The 18,677-nt window shown below is 34.9% G+C and overlaps 1 protein-coding gene across 3 annotated transcripts in view; it reads left to right on the top strand.

Moving 5' to 3' along the window:
* The window catches only part of HBS1L (HBS1 like translational GTPase), a 93,764-nt gene that overhangs the window by 57,957 nt on the left and 17,130 nt on the right, over positions 1-18,677 (top strand). For all 3 annotated transcript variants that reach the window (XM_050787952.1, XM_050787953.1, XM_050787955.1), the window contains 8 exons: positions 1,046-1,305; positions 1,762-1,927; positions 4,875-4,992; positions 11,190-11,336; positions 13,385-13,459; positions 14,013-14,130; positions 14,774-14,842; positions 17,584-17,688. In XM_050787952.1, coding sequence (XP_050643909.1) covers positions 1,046-1,305; positions 1,762-1,927; positions 4,875-4,992; positions 11,190-11,336; positions 13,385-13,459; positions 14,013-14,130; positions 14,774-14,842; positions 17,584-17,688 — 1,058 coding nt within the window. The remainder of the gene's footprint in view (positions 1-1,045; positions 1,306-1,761; positions 1,928-4,874; positions 4,993-11,189; positions 11,337-13,384; positions 13,460-14,012; positions 14,131-14,773; positions 14,843-17,583; positions 17,689-18,677) is intronic.

The raw sequence follows: 18,677 nt of genomic DNA on the forward strand, positions 1-18,677 counted from the left end.
AAATGCCCTGACAGGGAAAAATAATAGGCAAGAAGAAAATAGATGTGCTTATACATATCCATCATGCTGCAATCTTAAGTGATTATTATAAACTGCTTTCTGTATGTAGTTTTTCTCTGTCAGCTCCACATTGAGTTGGATGTAATTGACTTCATTCTTAATAACTTCCAATTTAACCTGCTCTTTGTCCTAATTCTGTTTATCCATAGTTGTTAAAGGAAAGTGAGGCATATCATAGTCTGATTATTAAGTCACATTCCTTATAGCTGTTCACAGAGTAGCACTGGTACTAGATTCTATGTGGAGTGTCAACAAGCTCATGAAGAACTAAGATCAATGTTTACTTTTGTCAACGGAAGAATAAGTTAAGCTGGGCAGCCTTGTTTCTCCTTTATATATCTGAGTTCCTCACCAGATTGTAATCTTTTGGGAGTGGTAGTTGACTTTTTAATTTCTATGTCATTTTCTTTTTGACATCAGTCCCTAGTATATGTTGTAGTTTTTAGTAAATCAAGTGTTTGTTGAATTAATGAATTAAAGCTCCACTGTCAAAAATGTTTATGAACTGTAGTCATTTAGAGATATCTCCCCTAAGGGTAGTGTTTGAGTAAAAAAGATCATAAGTCTATCATGTTGGAAGGATGAGTTGAAGTAAAACTATATTTTAGTACTAATTCATCTCCAGTAATATATTTGATGCCATTTTGACAAAATATCTCCTTTATAACATTGATTTTGATAGGATGGATTATATGGCCAAGGCTGTGGGCTTAGATTTTGAATTTCAGTTATTTTTCAACATATTTTCTTCTTATCTTCATTTTTGGTACACTGTTTTTCTCATTGGGTCTTCCATGTCTGTATTTTTGTGGTTTGAATCTAGCTACTTATCATTTCCACTTTAACAGACTTTAGCTACTTAGCAGAGATTATTTTTGGTCTGCAGCATAAAGGATTATGAAGAAACAGCTTCTCTGCCCTTCTGACATTATAGGACATCAATAGAGTTGGTTTAAAATACTTTTTTCCTATCTGCCTTCTATAGAGTATCTTCTGAAGAAAATGGTCATAGTTTCCACACACCTCAAAAAGAACGGCCCATTGAAGATGCCATTGCTTCTTCTGATGTTCTTGAGACTGCTTCTAAATCTGCTAATCCACCCCTGACGGTTCAAGCATCAGAAGAGCAGAGTTCAACCCCAGCACCGGTGAAAAAGTCTGGCAAGCTGAGGCAGCAATTAGATGTGAAGGCGGAACTGGAGAAGCGGCAAGGAGGGAAGCAGCTCCTCAACTTGGTGGTCATTGGTAATGCTCTTTGTCCCTCTGGATCGTCAGCTAGCCATGCCTTAGCCTGCCCACTGTCTGGTGGCAGCATGGAAACTCTGAGTTTCTCCATGGGTGGAATGGACAGAGAGCGAGGAGGCACAGGGCCTCATAATGCTTTCTAGTCACCTGGGGAGAGATAATGCCAAGTTACCAAAGAGGTCATTACACTTGATTGTGGGATTTTTCGTTTTGTGAACATTTTGAAATCGGCATGTCTTGTTGACAATTTTAATTTCCAGAAATCTGAGAAATTTCCCCCCTTTGTAAAGAGACATGCTGTTTTTTTTCAATTAGGTGTTGTAACTGTCATTTGATAAATATTGGTATTACTGTAAACCACTAACATGAAATATTGAATTACACCTTTATGCAGTGCCTCAATGTGTGAACATCTGGAAATGTACCTGGTATTAATCCTGAATCAATTTTCTTTAGGTCATGTTGATGCTGGGAAAAGTACTCTGATGGGCCATATGCTTTATCTTCTGGGTAATATAAACAAAAGAACTATGCATAAGTATGAACAGGAGTCTAAAAAGGCTGGCAAAGCTTCGTTTGCATATGCATGGGTCTTGGATGAAACTGGCGAAGAAAGGGAAAGGTAGTCACTATATTTCAAAATTTTCAGTTTGAAGTCATACGGTCTTCTAAAATATGTGTGTAATATGTGTTGAATTTGTAAAACATAAATACTTTAGAGATTATTTTTAGAAAATAGCTTTTAAATATCAGGGAAATATTTTGACTTTTTTTGTTGTAATCTACATACTGTTTTTTCTCTTCTGAATTTTATGAAATAGATTAAAAGAATGTTTAAAAGAAACAAAACAAAAGCCATGCAGAAAAAACAGTAAAAATCATAAGCTAATTATTCTATGGGATAAGTTTCAGTTGTCACTTCCCTAAGTATTTGTCAAATTGTCTTGATTTTGAATTAAAATTATGAGTAAGACTTAATTTCATGTCAGCTTACAAAGGAAAGGTAACTATAGTAAAACCTATTCTGTCTAGAATCTAAATAACCAGCAAATTCAAATTACCAAACAATTCATTTTTATACTGTATATATTATGTTTTTATGAGACAGTCAGCAAACAAGTAATTCTGTAGCTGTAATGCAGTTACTCCTCTGTCTCTGTTACTGTATTGAGTGCTAATTTTGGGGGGATTCTAGTAGGAATATGCAGCTACTCATATACTCTGGCCAAAGAATAGTATTTCTTTTGAAGTCTTTTTAGAGTGACAGTATAGATGGTGTTAGGGTTATTAGGGTGGGAGAGCCAAAGGAGACCTTAATAATTAGTGAAATGGCAGATACATTACTGTATCAAAATAATGACTCTTTACAAACCTGTAAAGTCCTGTGGAAGTCCTAAATTAACAAGGTGATTAAACTGTGTTCCCTGATGTCTTCAGTCTGATTATTGGAGAATATATCCGGATTTTCATGCCTTTTTAATGGGTATTTTGTTGCAGTCTTGGAGAGTCTCCATTATAACATACAAGGTAACACTCTGTAAAGCAGGTCACAGTATTCCTTAGCTTTTCTGATATACCAGAATTTGTATCATAATGGTTTCTCTTTCTTTGTGGGTGTCTTTAGTTCTGGATAGTATCACAGACCTGTTTTCTATCCTAGTAAGAAAAATTAGCTGGACAGTTGCCAATTTTGGAAAACAATGGAATTATATATATTGCATTATTAGAAGCTTGAATAATTTTCACCTCTCAGTTTAACAAGCACATTATTAAAGTATGTGGCTTTTTAGTTTTCTTTGCATTATCTAATAAGCAGGTAAAGACTTTGAGAACAGTATAATTTAAGTTAGAATGGTTTACTTGAATTTATCTAGTATCTTAGTTGAGCTGGCAAGTGAACTAATAGTCTATTTGATTCCTATAATGGTCAGTCATTTTAGCTTTTTTGACAATACATCTATTGATTGGCTTTCATATTTTTGCTGCTGCCTTTTGCTGCTGCTAGTTCTTTATTGCTCAGCATGATATAAGTTTTAGAATATTTCTTCATTCCATAGATAGCAGATGCTTCCAGGTACATGATAGGAGTTTTAGCTCACCACCATATGTTCCTTAATAGCATTTACAAAGCATAATATGTTGCTTATCCCACCATGTTAAATATTTGTACATCTCCTGTTCTTCTCAGATACTGAAGAACAGAAATTGGTAAGCTGAGTGACATTTCATATCCTTAGGGTTACAAATTGAAATCAGAGCTGGGTCAGCAGAGTATACCCAGGTCAGTCTAGGGAGGATCTCAGAATAATTCTTAGTTCACCATTATTCTGAAGGTGCCTGTCGTCCCTAGACTATTTGGGAATTATTAAAGAGAATTAAGCATCACTTTGGCAAACTAGGATGGCCCATGCTTTCAGATTAAACTCAAATGGCTTGACTAGGGAGATCTACAGTTACTTTATTGCTAGGGCAATCCTATAGTTCATTATTCTAATTGTTGTACTCTTGATAGTAAAAGGGAGTATTATTAGTCCTTCCTTCGGGTGATTTTGGGGCAGACCTAGTTAATTGCCACATGATTTCCCTGTCTAAATTCCTGAGGCCTAGAATGACTGAGTGCCTTTGTAGACCTTCCTTGGGTCCTTCTTTTACAGGTTAAGCATCCCTAATCTGAAAATATGACATTTGAAATGCTCCAAAATCTGAAACTTTTTGAGTGCTGACATGACATCACAAGTGGAACATTCTACATCTGATTTCACGTGACAGGTCACACAAAACGACTAAAAATGTTGCATAAGATTCCCTTCAGGCTACGTGTATAATGTGTATATGAAACATAAAGGAATTTTGTGTTTAGATGTGGCCCCCATCCCCAAGATATCTCATTTTGTATATGCAAATATTCCAAATCCGAAAAAATCTGCCATTTGAAAAGCTTTAGTCCCAAGCATTTCACTAATCTGAATCTACATTTTTGTGGCTGAAAAAAGGCACGGTGTTTGTCTCCAAGAAGAATTAAATGGGATACAAAGCAATCTGCTGTTCATCTATCTGTTTTTAAAAATTAGGCATCTGCTTTGATACCCCGTGTTTTCTAAATATGTAGCATACTAACCAGCCTTGCAAATGTACATTTTATAAGCTCATTTCTATAATTAGTGAAGCATAAGCATAGAACATGAAGAAAATTACCTCTTGGTCGTGGTAATTTTTCATTTATCTTTTCTCATATGCAGTATTTTTCCCCCATTTAGAGTTGTCCCCATGTATCTATCTTTCTTCACAATTTACACTATTTCTTACAAAACAAATAAGGTAATAGGGCATAACTATCATTTTTATTGAGCTCTTACTGTGTCCACCACTTTGTGTTAAAGCCGTAAGGATGCACTTCTCTTATAGCAGAAATTCCAGCCCCGAATGATAGTTTAATTATTCAAAAATAATGGTCTATAAATACAATTTCCATTTTTACCTAAGAATGTAGATGGGCATGTAGACTGTTATTAATTTACTCTATAGCACTATTTACATAGTAATTCTAACTATGTTTTGTTTTGTTTAAGGGGAGTAACCATGGATGTTGGTATGACAAAGTTTGAAACCACAACCAAAGTTATTACATTAATGGATGCACCAGGCCATAAGGACTTCATTCCAAATATGATTACAGGAGCAGCCCAGGTAACTGCTGTTTTCTTTACTATAGTGTACTGATTGTACTTTACATAAAATTTCCTGATCCTGAGGTTACAGTTCTAGGATTTTAACTGTTAAAATATTTTAAAATTAAAAATTTTAATCTTTATAAAGCTTGAACAAAAAAAGAGCAATATTGTATTTTTCATGATCTTTTTACCTGTACTTTGTAAAACCTTTTAAAATGTCTCACAAAGAAACAAAATGTATAAATGCTATGAGTTTCTTTATCATAAAAGTAATGGTAAAGGACTTGATGAGTATAGTTTCATATTTCCTTTATTGATAAGTTGGCATGAATATTTCAAAATCTGCTTTATGTCTTTCAATATATTCAAGTCCTATATCTTTTTAAAGAGCTTATTTATGCAGAAATAATGAAGCTTGGGTATTTTTGCCCAGTGGTTTATTTCCTTTCTTTTTAACATTAAAAAAGCATTGCAATTTGTAAATTACATGATTTTTAATAAGAATGCTGCAAAAAATCAAATATAATTTGCATTCATGCATCCCTTAATGATAAGGATATATTCTGAGAAGTGAGTTGTTAGGCAAGTTCATCATTTGTGAACATATTAGAGTATACTTACACAAATCTGGTTGGTAACATTTTTTATACACCTAGGCTACATGGAACCTATAGCTCCAAAGCTACAAACATGTATAACATATTACTGTATTGAATACTGTAAGCAGTTGTAGCATAGTGGTAAATATTTGTGTATCTAAACTGATCTAAGCATATTATAGAACAGGTACAGTAAAAATAGGGCATAAAAGATAAAAAATGGAATATCTGTGTAGGGCACTTTCCATGAATCGAGCTTGCAGGAATGGAAGTTGCTCTGGGTGATTCAGTGAGTGAGTGGTGAGTGAATGTGTGAAGGCCTAGGATACGACTGTATACTTTACAAACACTGTACACTCAGGTGACACTACATTTATTTAAAAATATGTTTTTCTTTAATAGTAAATTAACCTTAGCTTACTGTAGCTTTTTTTACTTTATAAACTTTTAAATTTTTTTAACTTTCTAACTCTCTTATAATAACACTTAGCTTAAAGCACAAACATGTTGTACAGCTGTACAAAAATAGTTTCTTTCTGTATAGTCTTATTCCATAAGCTTTTAAAAATTATTTATAAATATGAATAATGTTTATAAATAAATTTTTTTTTTTACTTTTTAAACTTTTTTTGGTGAAAAGCAAAGACACAGATATGCACATTAGTCTAGGCCTACACAGGATCAGGATCATCAGTGTCACTGTCTTCCACCTCCACGTCTTGCCCCACTGGAAGGTCTTCAGGGTCAATAAGGTGCATGAAGCTGCCATCTCCTATGATAACAATGCCTTCTTCTGGATACCTCCTGAAGGACCTGCCTGAGGCTGTTTTACAGTTAATTTATTTTTTAATAAATACAAGGAATGTATTTTAAAATAATTATAAAAGTGAAAAATAGTAAGTACATAAACCACTGTCATAGTTATTATAAAGTACTATACATAATTACATATGCTATATTCTTTTATACAGTTGGCAGCACAGTAGATTTGTTTATACCAATATCATCACAGATACATGAGTACTGCATGGTGCTATGACATTTTGGCGACTACGACATCACTAGGCAATGGGAGTTTTTCAGCTCCATTATAATCTTACAGGACCACCATCGTATATGCGGTCCATGGTTGACCAAAACGTCATTATGCTGTGCATCACCGTAACTTTAAATGATTAAAGCAATGAAAATAGCACTGCATATATAGGACATTCATTTCTTTCATAATGGATGCTTACTGGAAAACATGAAGAGTTAAAATAACTTGACTCTGTTACATGGCAAAAGCGTGACTTCAAGCAATTAACCATTTTCTGGGATCTACTCATTAAAAGGTTAATTTTTTGAGACAGGGTTTCACTCTGTAGCCCAGACTGGAGTGCAGTGGCACAATCACCAGTCACTGCATCCACAACCTCCTAGGCTCAAGGGATCCTCTCACCCCAGCCTCCTGAGTAGCTGGGACTGCAGGCATGTGCCACCATGCCTGGCTAATTTTTAAATTTTTTGTAGAGATGGGATCTCACTGTATTGCCCATGCTAGTCTTGAAATCCTGGGCTCAGCATTCCTCCCGCCTCAGCCTCCCAAAGTGTTGGGATTACAGGCGTGAGCCACTGTGCCTAGCCAAAAAGAGAATTTTAATATGAAGATTTGTCAACCATAGAGGATATTGTATGAATACATTATAACATATTTGAAGATAAATAAGAAATTTTTGGTTCCATTTTAGAAAGTTGATATGTAATTTTAGAATATTAATTCAAGATTCATGGACTGAATGTGATAAAAGATTGAAATAAAGTAATTATGACTATTAATTGAGTATCTAATATGGGTCAAATACTGTATTAGGTATTATATGCATTTAGTTTAATGTAGTCTTTATAACAACTCTAAGAAGTGTATATTATCACCATTTTAAATTAGTATACAATCATCCCTCCATATGCATGGGTTCTGCATTTATGGATTCAGTCAACTGTGGATTGAAAGTATTTGGGGGGGAAAAATTCCACAAAATTCCAAAAAGCAAAATTTGAATTTGCCGCACGCTGAGTACTGTGTTGAATCCATGCAAATGAAATGATGTTTAGGCATTGTATTAGGTATTACACATAATCTAGAGGTAATTTAAAATGTGTGAGAGGAAGTGTGTAGGCTGTATGCAAAGGCTATCCTGTTTTGTAAAAGGGACTTAAGCATTCATAGATTTTGGTATCCACAGGGGTTGGGAGGTCTGGAACCAATCCCTCACTGATACTGTGGGAAACTGTAGTTTTCACTGCATTTACCAAAGAATACAATATAGTTTTGATTTCTCCTTATATGTGTATATGTATGTGTGTGTGTATGTCTGTGAGTCTTTTTCTTTTTTTTTCATTGATTACTTACTGAATCCTGGCTGTGTAGCAAGCACTGAGGTAGCAGTGTGGGCATACAATGCCTACAAAGCACTGATAGTTTAGTGAGTGAGACAAACACCAGAACAAGCAGTTATAGTAAAAATGCTTTTGAATTCTAGAACCTTAGAGTGCATAGTTATTATAAAGATCGTTTATTCCAGACCCAGGGATGGAGGCTAACACCCATAATCCCAGCACTTTGGGAGGCTGAAGTGGGCACATCACTTGAACCCAGGAGTTCAAGACCAGCCTGGGCAACATGGCGAAACCCTGTCTCTACTAAAAATACAAAAAATTACCTGGGTGTGGTGGCAGGTGCCTATAGCCTCACTTACTCAGGAAGCTGAAGTGGGAGAATCACCTGAGCTCAGGAAGTTGAGGCTGCAGTGAGCCATGAGGGAAGGGAGTAAGACCCTGCCTCAAAAACCAAAAATCATTTATTCCAAACTCTTTATGGAATTATGGTGGGAAAGGATTTTAGAGATCATCTAATTGAATTCCATTATGTAACAAATAAATAAAGAGACTCAAAGATGTTAAGTAACTTGCCGAGTGTGCAAAATATTGCAGTGGGCTTTGGGGACACAAAGAAGCATACGAGGCATGCTGCCTCACCTCAGGGAAATCACAGTGTAGAAGACGACACGTGAAGATGAAAGGCTAACAGTTGCACTCCAAGAACAGAGAAGATACGCGTTGTGGAGAGAGATCACTTTATTCTGCTTGATCATCAAAGGCTTCCTTGAGAATGCATAGTAGGCATTTGGACTCCCAAAGGCAAGAGCTGCTGCCTAGAAATAATATTAATAGAGAAATTGCCCAGAAATGTTTTGGAGATGGTAATAGGAAGATTAGGTAGAACATTTGTGGCCTTATGTATCTTAATACCAATTCAATGAATTTTACATTTTAACCTAAGGTAAATATAATTTTACAGTTATTATGAAAACCTAATGAGAAAAAGATTGTCAATTACTGAGCCTAGGACTTGGAAGTTCAGGTATGGATGTTCTATATAAACTATATTTACTCCCTAGTGTTTCTATGAAGTAAGTAAGTTGATAATGCAGAGAGGCTAGACAACTTGCCTGAGGTGTGGAGAACAGTTATTGACTACAAGCATGCGTGAAAGAGCCAATTTTCAAATTGATTGTTTCAGTGTATGCTTATTCTTATCTAAGAATCCTTGATCAAAAGAACTGTATCTCATTGAGGAAATAAGTGTTCAGCTTTATAAAATATGAAGGATTGGAAGTGAAGATGGCACTTAAGAGTAGAGACAAAGCAAGAGTATTTACGTACGAGTAAAAGGAAGCAGGAATAGTGTAAATTATCCCACCAGACAAAGTATATGGATGGTACTTCAATTTAAATTGTAATGTTCTATTGTGAGAAAATATCTGAGACATTCCTGACATATTTTATGACCATTTATTTTCCATTATGGTGAGGATTATATATGATATCTGAAATTCTTTAAAAACTGGAGAGCACAGAAATAAAGGGGTCGTTGGGGAAGCAACAAAGAAACAAGCTGTTGTGGACTCTGTTCTGACCAGAAAGTGGGAGAACTCAATAATGTGGATGGAATATAAGAGGACCCTAGAGAGAAAGTGATTATTGTGTAACAGTCCAAGATAGCTAAAGAGGGGAAGGGGAATGCCAGGTGTAGTCTTTGTTTCCTAGATTTCAGAAAAGTGGATTTCTGTGACAAACAGGTATGCATACAAAGCACAAGCTGTAAAAGAGAAAATAAAAGTGTTCTTTAAAAAATGCCCCTACAGTGCATTGACAGAAATAATTGATTAGAATGAAAAGGGGGAACGTCTGTGGTTGCTCAGACTGTCTATTGCACATTTTAAAAGGCTGTACCCACATGATGCAAGCGGCATCAACACAAAAGAATAGTGGGAACCTGTAACGTTAGTTTCCATAAGGCTAACAAAGAAACTGAGCTAAGCTAAGGTTAGCTTTCTTCTTGTGTGGGGTGTGTAATTTGAGTCTGAAAGAAATGTCTTTCTGTCTGATTCACAAGATGGTCCACACAGGTTAGAAAACTTTGTTATGCAAGGCTTTTTTTCAATAGCTGTAGAGGATGAATATGCTGCTTTTTGATAATTCATATATTTGTTATTTTTCTTCATTATAAACAATACTCTGATGAATATCTTTGTAGATCTATAATTATTTCTCTGGGATAAATTCCTAGAGGTGGAATTGATGGGAAGTAAAATATGTATAATTTTTAAGTTCTTGATACTTTTCGTGAAAATACCCCCTGGAAGGTGGTGTACCTACAGTCCCGTAAGCAATATTTGAGAATGCGCTTCTCACTGCACCCTTGCCTACAGCAAATAATTTTGTCTTTTAAATCTTTAACAATGTGATTTGTAAAAATGGGAGAGGGGGACTATGTCAATGTGTTTTTATTTTACTTTTTAAAACTTTTGGTTTCTACTGAATTTGAATTTTTTTCATGTTTGTTGACCATTTATATTTCTTTAGCAAATAGCTTGCTTGTATCCTTTAAAGCTATGTCTTCTTTTTTGTTTTTTTTTGTAAAGACTCTATAGAGATTATAACTTTTACCTTATGTGTTACTAATGTTTGTCCCTCCCTGTTTACTGCTTTTTGTTTTTTTGAGATGGAGTATTGTTCTGTCGAGTAGGCTGGAGTGCAGTGGTGCGATCTCAGCTCACTGCAACCTCTGCCTCTCAGGTCAAGTGATTCTGATACCTCAGCCTCCCAAGTAGCTGGGACTACAGGTGTGCACCACCACACCTGGCTAATTTTTGTTTTTGTTGCAGAGATGGGGTTTCACCATATTGGCCAGGCTGGTCTTGAACTCGTGACCTCAGGTGATATGCCTGCCTTGAGCTCCCAAAGTGCTGGGATTACAGGCATGAGCCACTGTGCCTGGTTGCTGTTTATTTATGTTTTAATTTTGTTTATATTTTTCCTCCTTTGCTTAGATATTTTAATTGTTATATAATCAAATATGGCCATTTTTTCTTGGTCTTTATGTCATTATTTTTGGTGACTTTTATTTAAAATTTTAATCCATCTTTGGGAGTCTTTTGTTTGATTTGTTTTGATGGGGGTAGTTAGGGTCTTCCTTTAAAAATTTGACAACATAATTAATTGAATAATCTGTCCTTTGAATTAAAATGCTGAAACATTTTTTCTGGTTTCAATTATTTTTCTTCTTTAGGCGGATGTAGCTGTTTTAGTTGTAGATGCCAGCAGGGGAGAGTTTGAAGCTGGATTTGAGACTGGAGGACAAACACGAGAGCATGGACTCTTGGTCCGTTCTCTGGGAGTGACGCAGCTTGCTGTTGCAGTTAATAAAATGGATCAGGTATTTAAGGGCTTTGTGAAGATTTGTTTAAGATGCTAATTAAGATGTTATTCTGCTCATATAGATGACCTCAGATGTCACTAGTGTTTATTTTATTAGTCAGTTGCCATGTTTTTAAAAATAAATTCTCTGCTCTCATCTTAAAAGAGGTGCTAGTAATTTTTAAGCAAGAACATCTTATTTTCAAAATTAATTTTTAAAACCTAAAAATTGTTTTAAATTATAAAATAATAGATGTTTATTATAGCAGAATGAAAGTATAAAAATCAGAAATAAACCTGTATTTCCAATTCTCCTTCCCACCCAGAAACTTATAATATTTCATTTTGTATATTCATGCAATTTATTTTTATAGATAAGAATCTTTTTATTTACAAAATTGGGTTATCTGTTTTATCATCTTCTTTTTAAAAAAAGATAATTTTCTTGTCTTGTACATGTTTCCAAGTAATTAATAATCCTTAGATAAAGAGGGTATTGTTTTTATGATTGAATTCTAGTCTATTTTAAAGATATAATTTATTAAACATTTACTTTTGAACATTTCCTGCATATGTATTTAGAAATGTTTCATTCCATGGAAATTTCTGGGCTTAAGGGAATATACCTTTTAAGACTTGCTGAACATGATTAAAATGCCTTTGAGCAAAATTCTGGTTATTTACTTCTGGCACATATGGTGTATTTACTTTTCTAAACTCTTATCACCACTGCTGTTATTACAAAATTGTTTTCCCAATTTATGTATAAAACATGATTCCTCTTTTTTAAAACATTTACTGTTCTGTGAATGTTTGCATTTAAATATGTTTTGTTGATTAACAATTTGTTTTTTCTTTTGGGAATTATTTATATAATTTCCTCATTTATATAACTATTTTTTTCTTATCGGTTTGTAAACATACTTTATTTATTAAAGTTATTACCCCTCCATCCTCTCTTAGATATCTTTTCCAATTTGTTATTTTACTTTTTGTTTATGGTATGTTTTGGACATATACTCGAACTTATAAATAGTTCCTTTTGACTTCTATCTTTATGCCTAGGTTTTTTCTTTTTCTTTTTCTTTTCTTTTTTTTTTTTTTTTTTTGAGATGGGGGTCTCACTCTGTTGCCCAGGCTGGAGTGCTGTGGTGCCATTATAGCTTACTGCAGCCTCAATTCCTGGGCTCAAGCAGTCCTCCCATGTCAGTCTCCCTAGTAGCTGGGTCTACAGGTGTGTGCCCCATGCCTTGCTAATTTTTAATTTTTTGGAGCAATAGTATCCCACTGTGTTGCCCAGGCTAGACTGGAACTCCTGACCTCAAGCTATCCTCCTGCCTCAGCCTCTCAGAGTGCTAGGATTATAGGTGTGGGTCACTGCACCCAGCCTGCTTAGGTATTTTGTTACCCTGGGATCTGATTCACCCACATTTGCTATTAGTTCCTTTATGGTATCATTATTACATGTACTTTTAATTTTTTCCCAGCATTTGACCATGAAAAATTTCACTATAAAGAAAAGCAAAAAAAATTTTACAATAAACATCCATATTATACCCACTTGTTAAGATTCTGCCTCATACTTGATCACATATTGGTTTCTCTATCTACTTCTTTATCTATCCATTAATCCATTTCTTTGGCATGCATTTCCATGTAAGTTGCAGACCCCTAAATACTGCAGTGGCATGTCATTATCCAGAGTTCATATTACGTATACTTTTTTAGTCTATTTGGCTTGAGGGGAGTGCTGATTATTTTATTTTGTTCTAACAGTTGGTCCAAGCAAAAGTGAGTAAAATACTCACTTTTTCCCCCCAAATTTGAAATCACTTTTAGCATATATAGAAAATTCTAAATGTACTAGAGACTATTTCTAGGCTTTCTGTTTTAGGAACAGTTACTTTTAGATCATATTACTAGCAAGGTTTGATATTCTGTGTTTTGATTTTAATAGATTTTATATTTATATTTGATATAGTCTTGATTATATTTCATTGCAGAAATTTAAATTTTATGTATCATGTTCTGAAGCATAGTTTTAAAAATAAATTGGATCTTTATCAGGTTAATTGGCAACAAGAAAGATTTCAAGAGATTACTGGAAAACTTGGGCACTTTCTTAAGCAAGCAGGTTTTAAGGTAAGATCATTTCAGATTTATTTGTTATTACTTTCCTTAAGTCATCTTACTGATATGAGAGGAAAAACTAATACTTTGATATTCTTATTAAATTTGTTTAATTCTCTTTGCTTTATTTTCTCTTGAGTATCATGTATATAATATATTCTTTGGATTATTTCACCTTAGAAAATTGCATATGTTTAATATTTGGGTTGGTTTTTATGTAAGCAAAATACTTTTACCCTACTTATTAACTTAGATGGTATACGTTTAGGGAGGTCATAGAGGAATGTGGAAACTGATAGGGAGGAATTTGTCCAGCAAGCATCTGTAATATGCCTTTGTTACCAAATGCTTGAATATTTTGGAATAAATTTGCAAGTTTTCCACAATCAAAAAGGTTGAAAATTAATTGGATCAGATGACTTTGGGGCTGTAGTTCTATGATTTCTATTACCTTTTAAAAAGTACATTGTTGCTTTTGCAAACTTGGTGCAGTTATGGTAATGGTGAATCTTTTAACGTTTTAAAAAATGTTGTATTAAGTTTCTTAAGTCATTCTTTTTAATAGGAGAGTGATGTAGCTTTTATTCCTACAAGTGGTCTCAGTGGTGAAAATCTAATCACAAGATCTCAGTCAAGTGAACTCACAAAATGGTATAAAGGACTATGTTTATTAGAACAAATTGGTAAGTATGCTGCCATTCTAGCTTTAATGCATTATAAACTTGGTATTATTATTTAGAGTTCTTTCTGGGAGATAGTGAAAAAGCATAGGATTTGTAGTCAGAGGAACTAAGTTGCCTGTTTTGTCATCATGTGCAATACTTAACCTATCTAGTGTTCAGTTTTCCTCAGTTAATGAGCCTAGTGCCTGGTTTACATATCTATAGACTTGTTAAAATTAAATGAGATTAACATTCATTTTATAAACTACAAACTATTACTTGGTTGAATATCCCTTATCTGAAATGCTTGGGACCCAAAGTGTTTGGGATTTTAATTTTTTTGGGGGGTGGATTTTGGAATATTTACATTATACTTACCAGTTGAGCAGCCCAAATTCAAAAATCTGAAATCCAAAATGCTCCAATGAGCATTTCCTTAGAGCATTATATCAGCGCTCAAAAAGTTTCAGATTTTGGGGCATTTCAGATTTCAGAATTTCAGATTTGGGATGCTCAACGTGTATATTAGTGACAGTTAATTTGCTATTAGTAATTACAAAAAGTAGTTACTTTCTAGGAGAAGTGGGATTATAATGAGTTTATTGAAGTGAGTCAGACATTTAATTTTAAATTAAACCTTGCCTTTTGCAATTTTTTTTTCCAGATTCCTTTAAGCCTCCCCAGCGATCTATTGACAAGCCTTTTAGATTATGTGTGTCTGATGTTTTCAAAGGTAAGTGCTACCTCTGCAGTGCTTCTTCAGTATAGCCCCCTTTTCCCCATTCCCTCCTAACCTTCTTTCCTGGACTAAGTTATGACAGTATATTGCCTTCAGAGTCTCTCTTCTCCATGCCCAAGTATGGATCATTGCCAGATTAATCTTAAAATGCACAGTTTTAGTCACTTAGCTTTAGTTTACTCACCATTTCTCATCTTTCAAGCATAAGAAAACCTTGCCTTTTGTCTTTCTAACTTTATAGTTTTTTTTTTCCTTCCATTAGATTCCTTTAGTTTTGAAATCCTTCAACCAAACTGTATTGTTTATTGTTTCTTAACCAGACAGGATGTGTTTATTGCCACATGTCTACCCATACTTCCCTGTTGTATTGTTCTTTCTCTTTACTTGTCCATTTCCTATCCATCTGTAGCAGTCTGGATCCAGTTAGGAGTTAGATACTACACATAGGTGAAATGGGAAAGGTAATATAAAGAATTATTAACTATGATAACAATGCAACTAAAAGATATACAGAAACTTTATAGGTAGGCCTGAGGAAGGACCAACATAAAAGAGGTTCAGAGCTTGCTGGAAGAGATGACATATTAAATACCTAAGAATATAACTAACTTAATATGGGCAATATCCCGTATAGAAGACTATAAAATGGAAATACAATTTAAAAACTCAATAAATAAAAGGATGTAAGATTTATTATTAGAATAATAAAAACTGTAAGGGTGTCATTTGTCCTCCTAATCTCCATTGTCACAGAGCCGGCAATGCAGAGTGAATCTGGAACTGAGCAGCAGTAAATTGATAACCGGCGTGCTTACCTGCCCACATGCCCTGATGTGTTCCCTCTGTATTCTCTGTACCCTCTGTCATTGTGCTTTCATGCAGCGTTATAATTTTTTCTATGCTGTCTGTTTATCCCACTTAGATTATGAACTCCTTGAAGGCAAGTACTGTCTCTTCTTTATCTATATCTGCAGCCCTAACCCAGTGCCTGGCACATAATACATTTAATATATGAATAAAAAAATGAATGAATGAAGGTGCTTTGAAAAAATCATGCAATGAAATTGAAATTTATCATTATCATTATTAGCTTCCAGTGTTCTAGTAATAGAGGAAATATGCTAATAGTTTCCAAGATGCCCATTGTTTGTCAAGAATACAAGAGGTGGTTACTTTTCTTTGATTAACAGTGTTTACTGACTGTACTTTCTCACCTCCTGTTCCCCTTTCAGGCTGCTTCCTGGCTTCCGCCTACGCTGCTCTCCTGAGTGTGTTCCTCCTGAGGTCATGAAATGACCTCTTGGTTGCCAAAGTCAATATACACTTTCAATTCTATCTTACTTGAATTTGGCATTGGTTCTGATGCTGGTAGCCACATCCACCTTGAAACTCCTCCCTTGGTTTCTGTGACCTGCTTTCTCCTGTTAACCTGTCTGTTTCTCTGACCGCTCTATATCTTCTCTGTGGGCTCCTCATTCTCTGTCTCTTAAACAGTGTTCTGCTATGCCTCAGACCTCTTCTTACTCTGCAAGTCCTTTCGAACTGACATCCATGAGTTTCTCTACCTACTGCATCTTGATGCTTCCCAAATCTGTATCTCCAACCCAAACCTTTTCACTCATTCTCCACTCACTTGTCTAAGCACTACTGGACATCTGTCCTGGGAGAGTGTTCTTTTAGGGTTACCATTCTTATGGAATGTGGTGTGATTGGTCCCCCCTGGAATGCAACTTCTGCATGTGTATGTCTCATAGACACTTCAGATTTACCAAGCCTAAAATGGATCTTGTCCTTAGTTTCATATCTCACAGTTAATGCATCATCATCTCAGATTTTCCCCTGTCTGTCATTAGTCTTCACTTTCCTTACCACTCCAAACTTGTTATTCTTTATTCCCGAATTCTTGAGTTTATTCCCTTTCTGTAGTAAGTTTGTGCATTTGTATCAGCCTCTACTCTAAGACAGAAATACCATCACCTTACTTCTCCGGTCACAGTATTTACTGGCTTCTTATTACTTAACTGCAGGATGAAATTTAAACCCTAAGCGTGATTTATGAGACCCCTTTATTATTTCTCCCTTGCCTATCTCTGTTGCCTGCTGTCTTGCCTTTTCTTCATTATTCTATATGGCCCCATAGCCCCAACAAGTGACACATGGCTCTTAGCCCATCCCACACTTGGTTATGCCTTTGCACACACAGTTTCCTGGGCAGCAGTGTCTTCCTTTTTCTCCCTACCCATGCATACAAGTTACCTAATAAACACTTACTCCTTCTTCAGAGTGCCCTGATGTCTATTCTCACCATCATGGATTCTTTGGTGCACCTTTCTGTTTCTATTGTATATTTTAAATATCATTTGTCTCAGGACAATGTAATTGTTTTCATCTTTCTCTTCACTAGTATATCTTTATGGGCAGGGACTTACATTTTTATTTTTTTTATCCCCAGAGTTTAGTATAATGTCTGGCACTCAAATATTTATTATTTATCAATGAATATTTGAGAAAGGAATGAACCTTTTTTTTTGTAATATAAGTCTTATTTGCAAAAAAAAAAAAAGTAAAGTGTGGTATGACATACTTAGTGGAGATGTTAATTCTGAAATGACTATTATTTAATGTCCATTGAACGGCTAGTTTTATATGACTACTTGGGAACTAAGTATAGTTAACAGTATTAATCATCAGATAACATTGCTGTATGAATCGTAAGATTTTGGTATGTTTTGCAGATCAAGGATCTGGATTTTGCATAACTGGTAAAATTGAAGCTGGTTATATCCAAACTGGTGACCGACTACAGGCAATGCCTCCTAATGAAACTTGTACCGTAAAAGGTATTTATCTACAAGATGCTTTTGCTAAACAGGCCTTAAGTTGAGACAGCAGATTTTTAAAAAGTAGTTTAGTTACAACTCCAAAGTAAGTAACCTCTTACTGAAATTGTAACTGACTGTCAAAATGATACTGACTGTTGAAGATTAAAATGTGAAAACATTAAACGATTTTTTTCTGTTGTGACTGTGTCTATATATATATACATGTAACATTCTAACTGTGGTAGCATTCTGTTTTTGACACTGATTTGAGAAGCCTGGTTAGGATTTAACCAGATATGTATAGATACCTAACAGATATATTTGGAATAATATTCTGCGGCAGAAATTAGATCTAGTCCCAGCCTGACCCTAACTAGTCAATGGCAAAGCAGCCTTCTATAGTCTGTTACTTTGAAATGTATGTTTCAGAAAACTATAAATTAACAACTTCAATCATGTTTATGCCAAAAATGTAGGTATATTTTATACGAAGATATAAGTAAGATTCAAATGGAAAAAAAACCCAATGTTGAAAAGAGAAATTAAACTAGTTTAAATTACCAGTCACTGTTTCTGCATATAGATCTAATATTTTTTTCGTAATGGCTGATAATTATTTTTGTCTTCTAATACATCTAATACATACATATATATTTATGTATATGTATACGTGTTATATGTTACATGTACATGTGTGTTATTTTCCAAATTTTGACTAAAACTTTCTAATTCTATACCTCTTTTATTCTGGCTTCCAACTTTAAGCCTCTGATTTCTGAAGATCTGTTTTATACTATAAAATAATATTATTTGTAACCACTTTAAGCTGAAGTATAGGCCGGGCGCGGTGGCTCAAGCCTGTAATCCTAGCACTTTGGGAGGCCGAGACGGGCGGATCACGAGGTCAGGAGATCGAGACCATCCTGGCTAACACAGTGAAACCCCGTCTCTACTAAAAAATACGAAAAACGAGCCGGGCGAGGTGGCGGGCGCCTGTAGTCCCAGCT

The sequence above is a fragment of the Macaca thibetana genome, chromosome 4 (assembly GCF_024542745.1).
Source record: "Macaca thibetana thibetana isolate TM-01 chromosome 4, ASM2454274v1, whole genome shotgun sequence".
In the NCBI taxonomy this organism is placed as follows: domain Eukaryota; kingdom Metazoa; phylum Chordata; class Mammalia; order Primates; family Cercopithecidae; genus Macaca; species Macaca thibetana.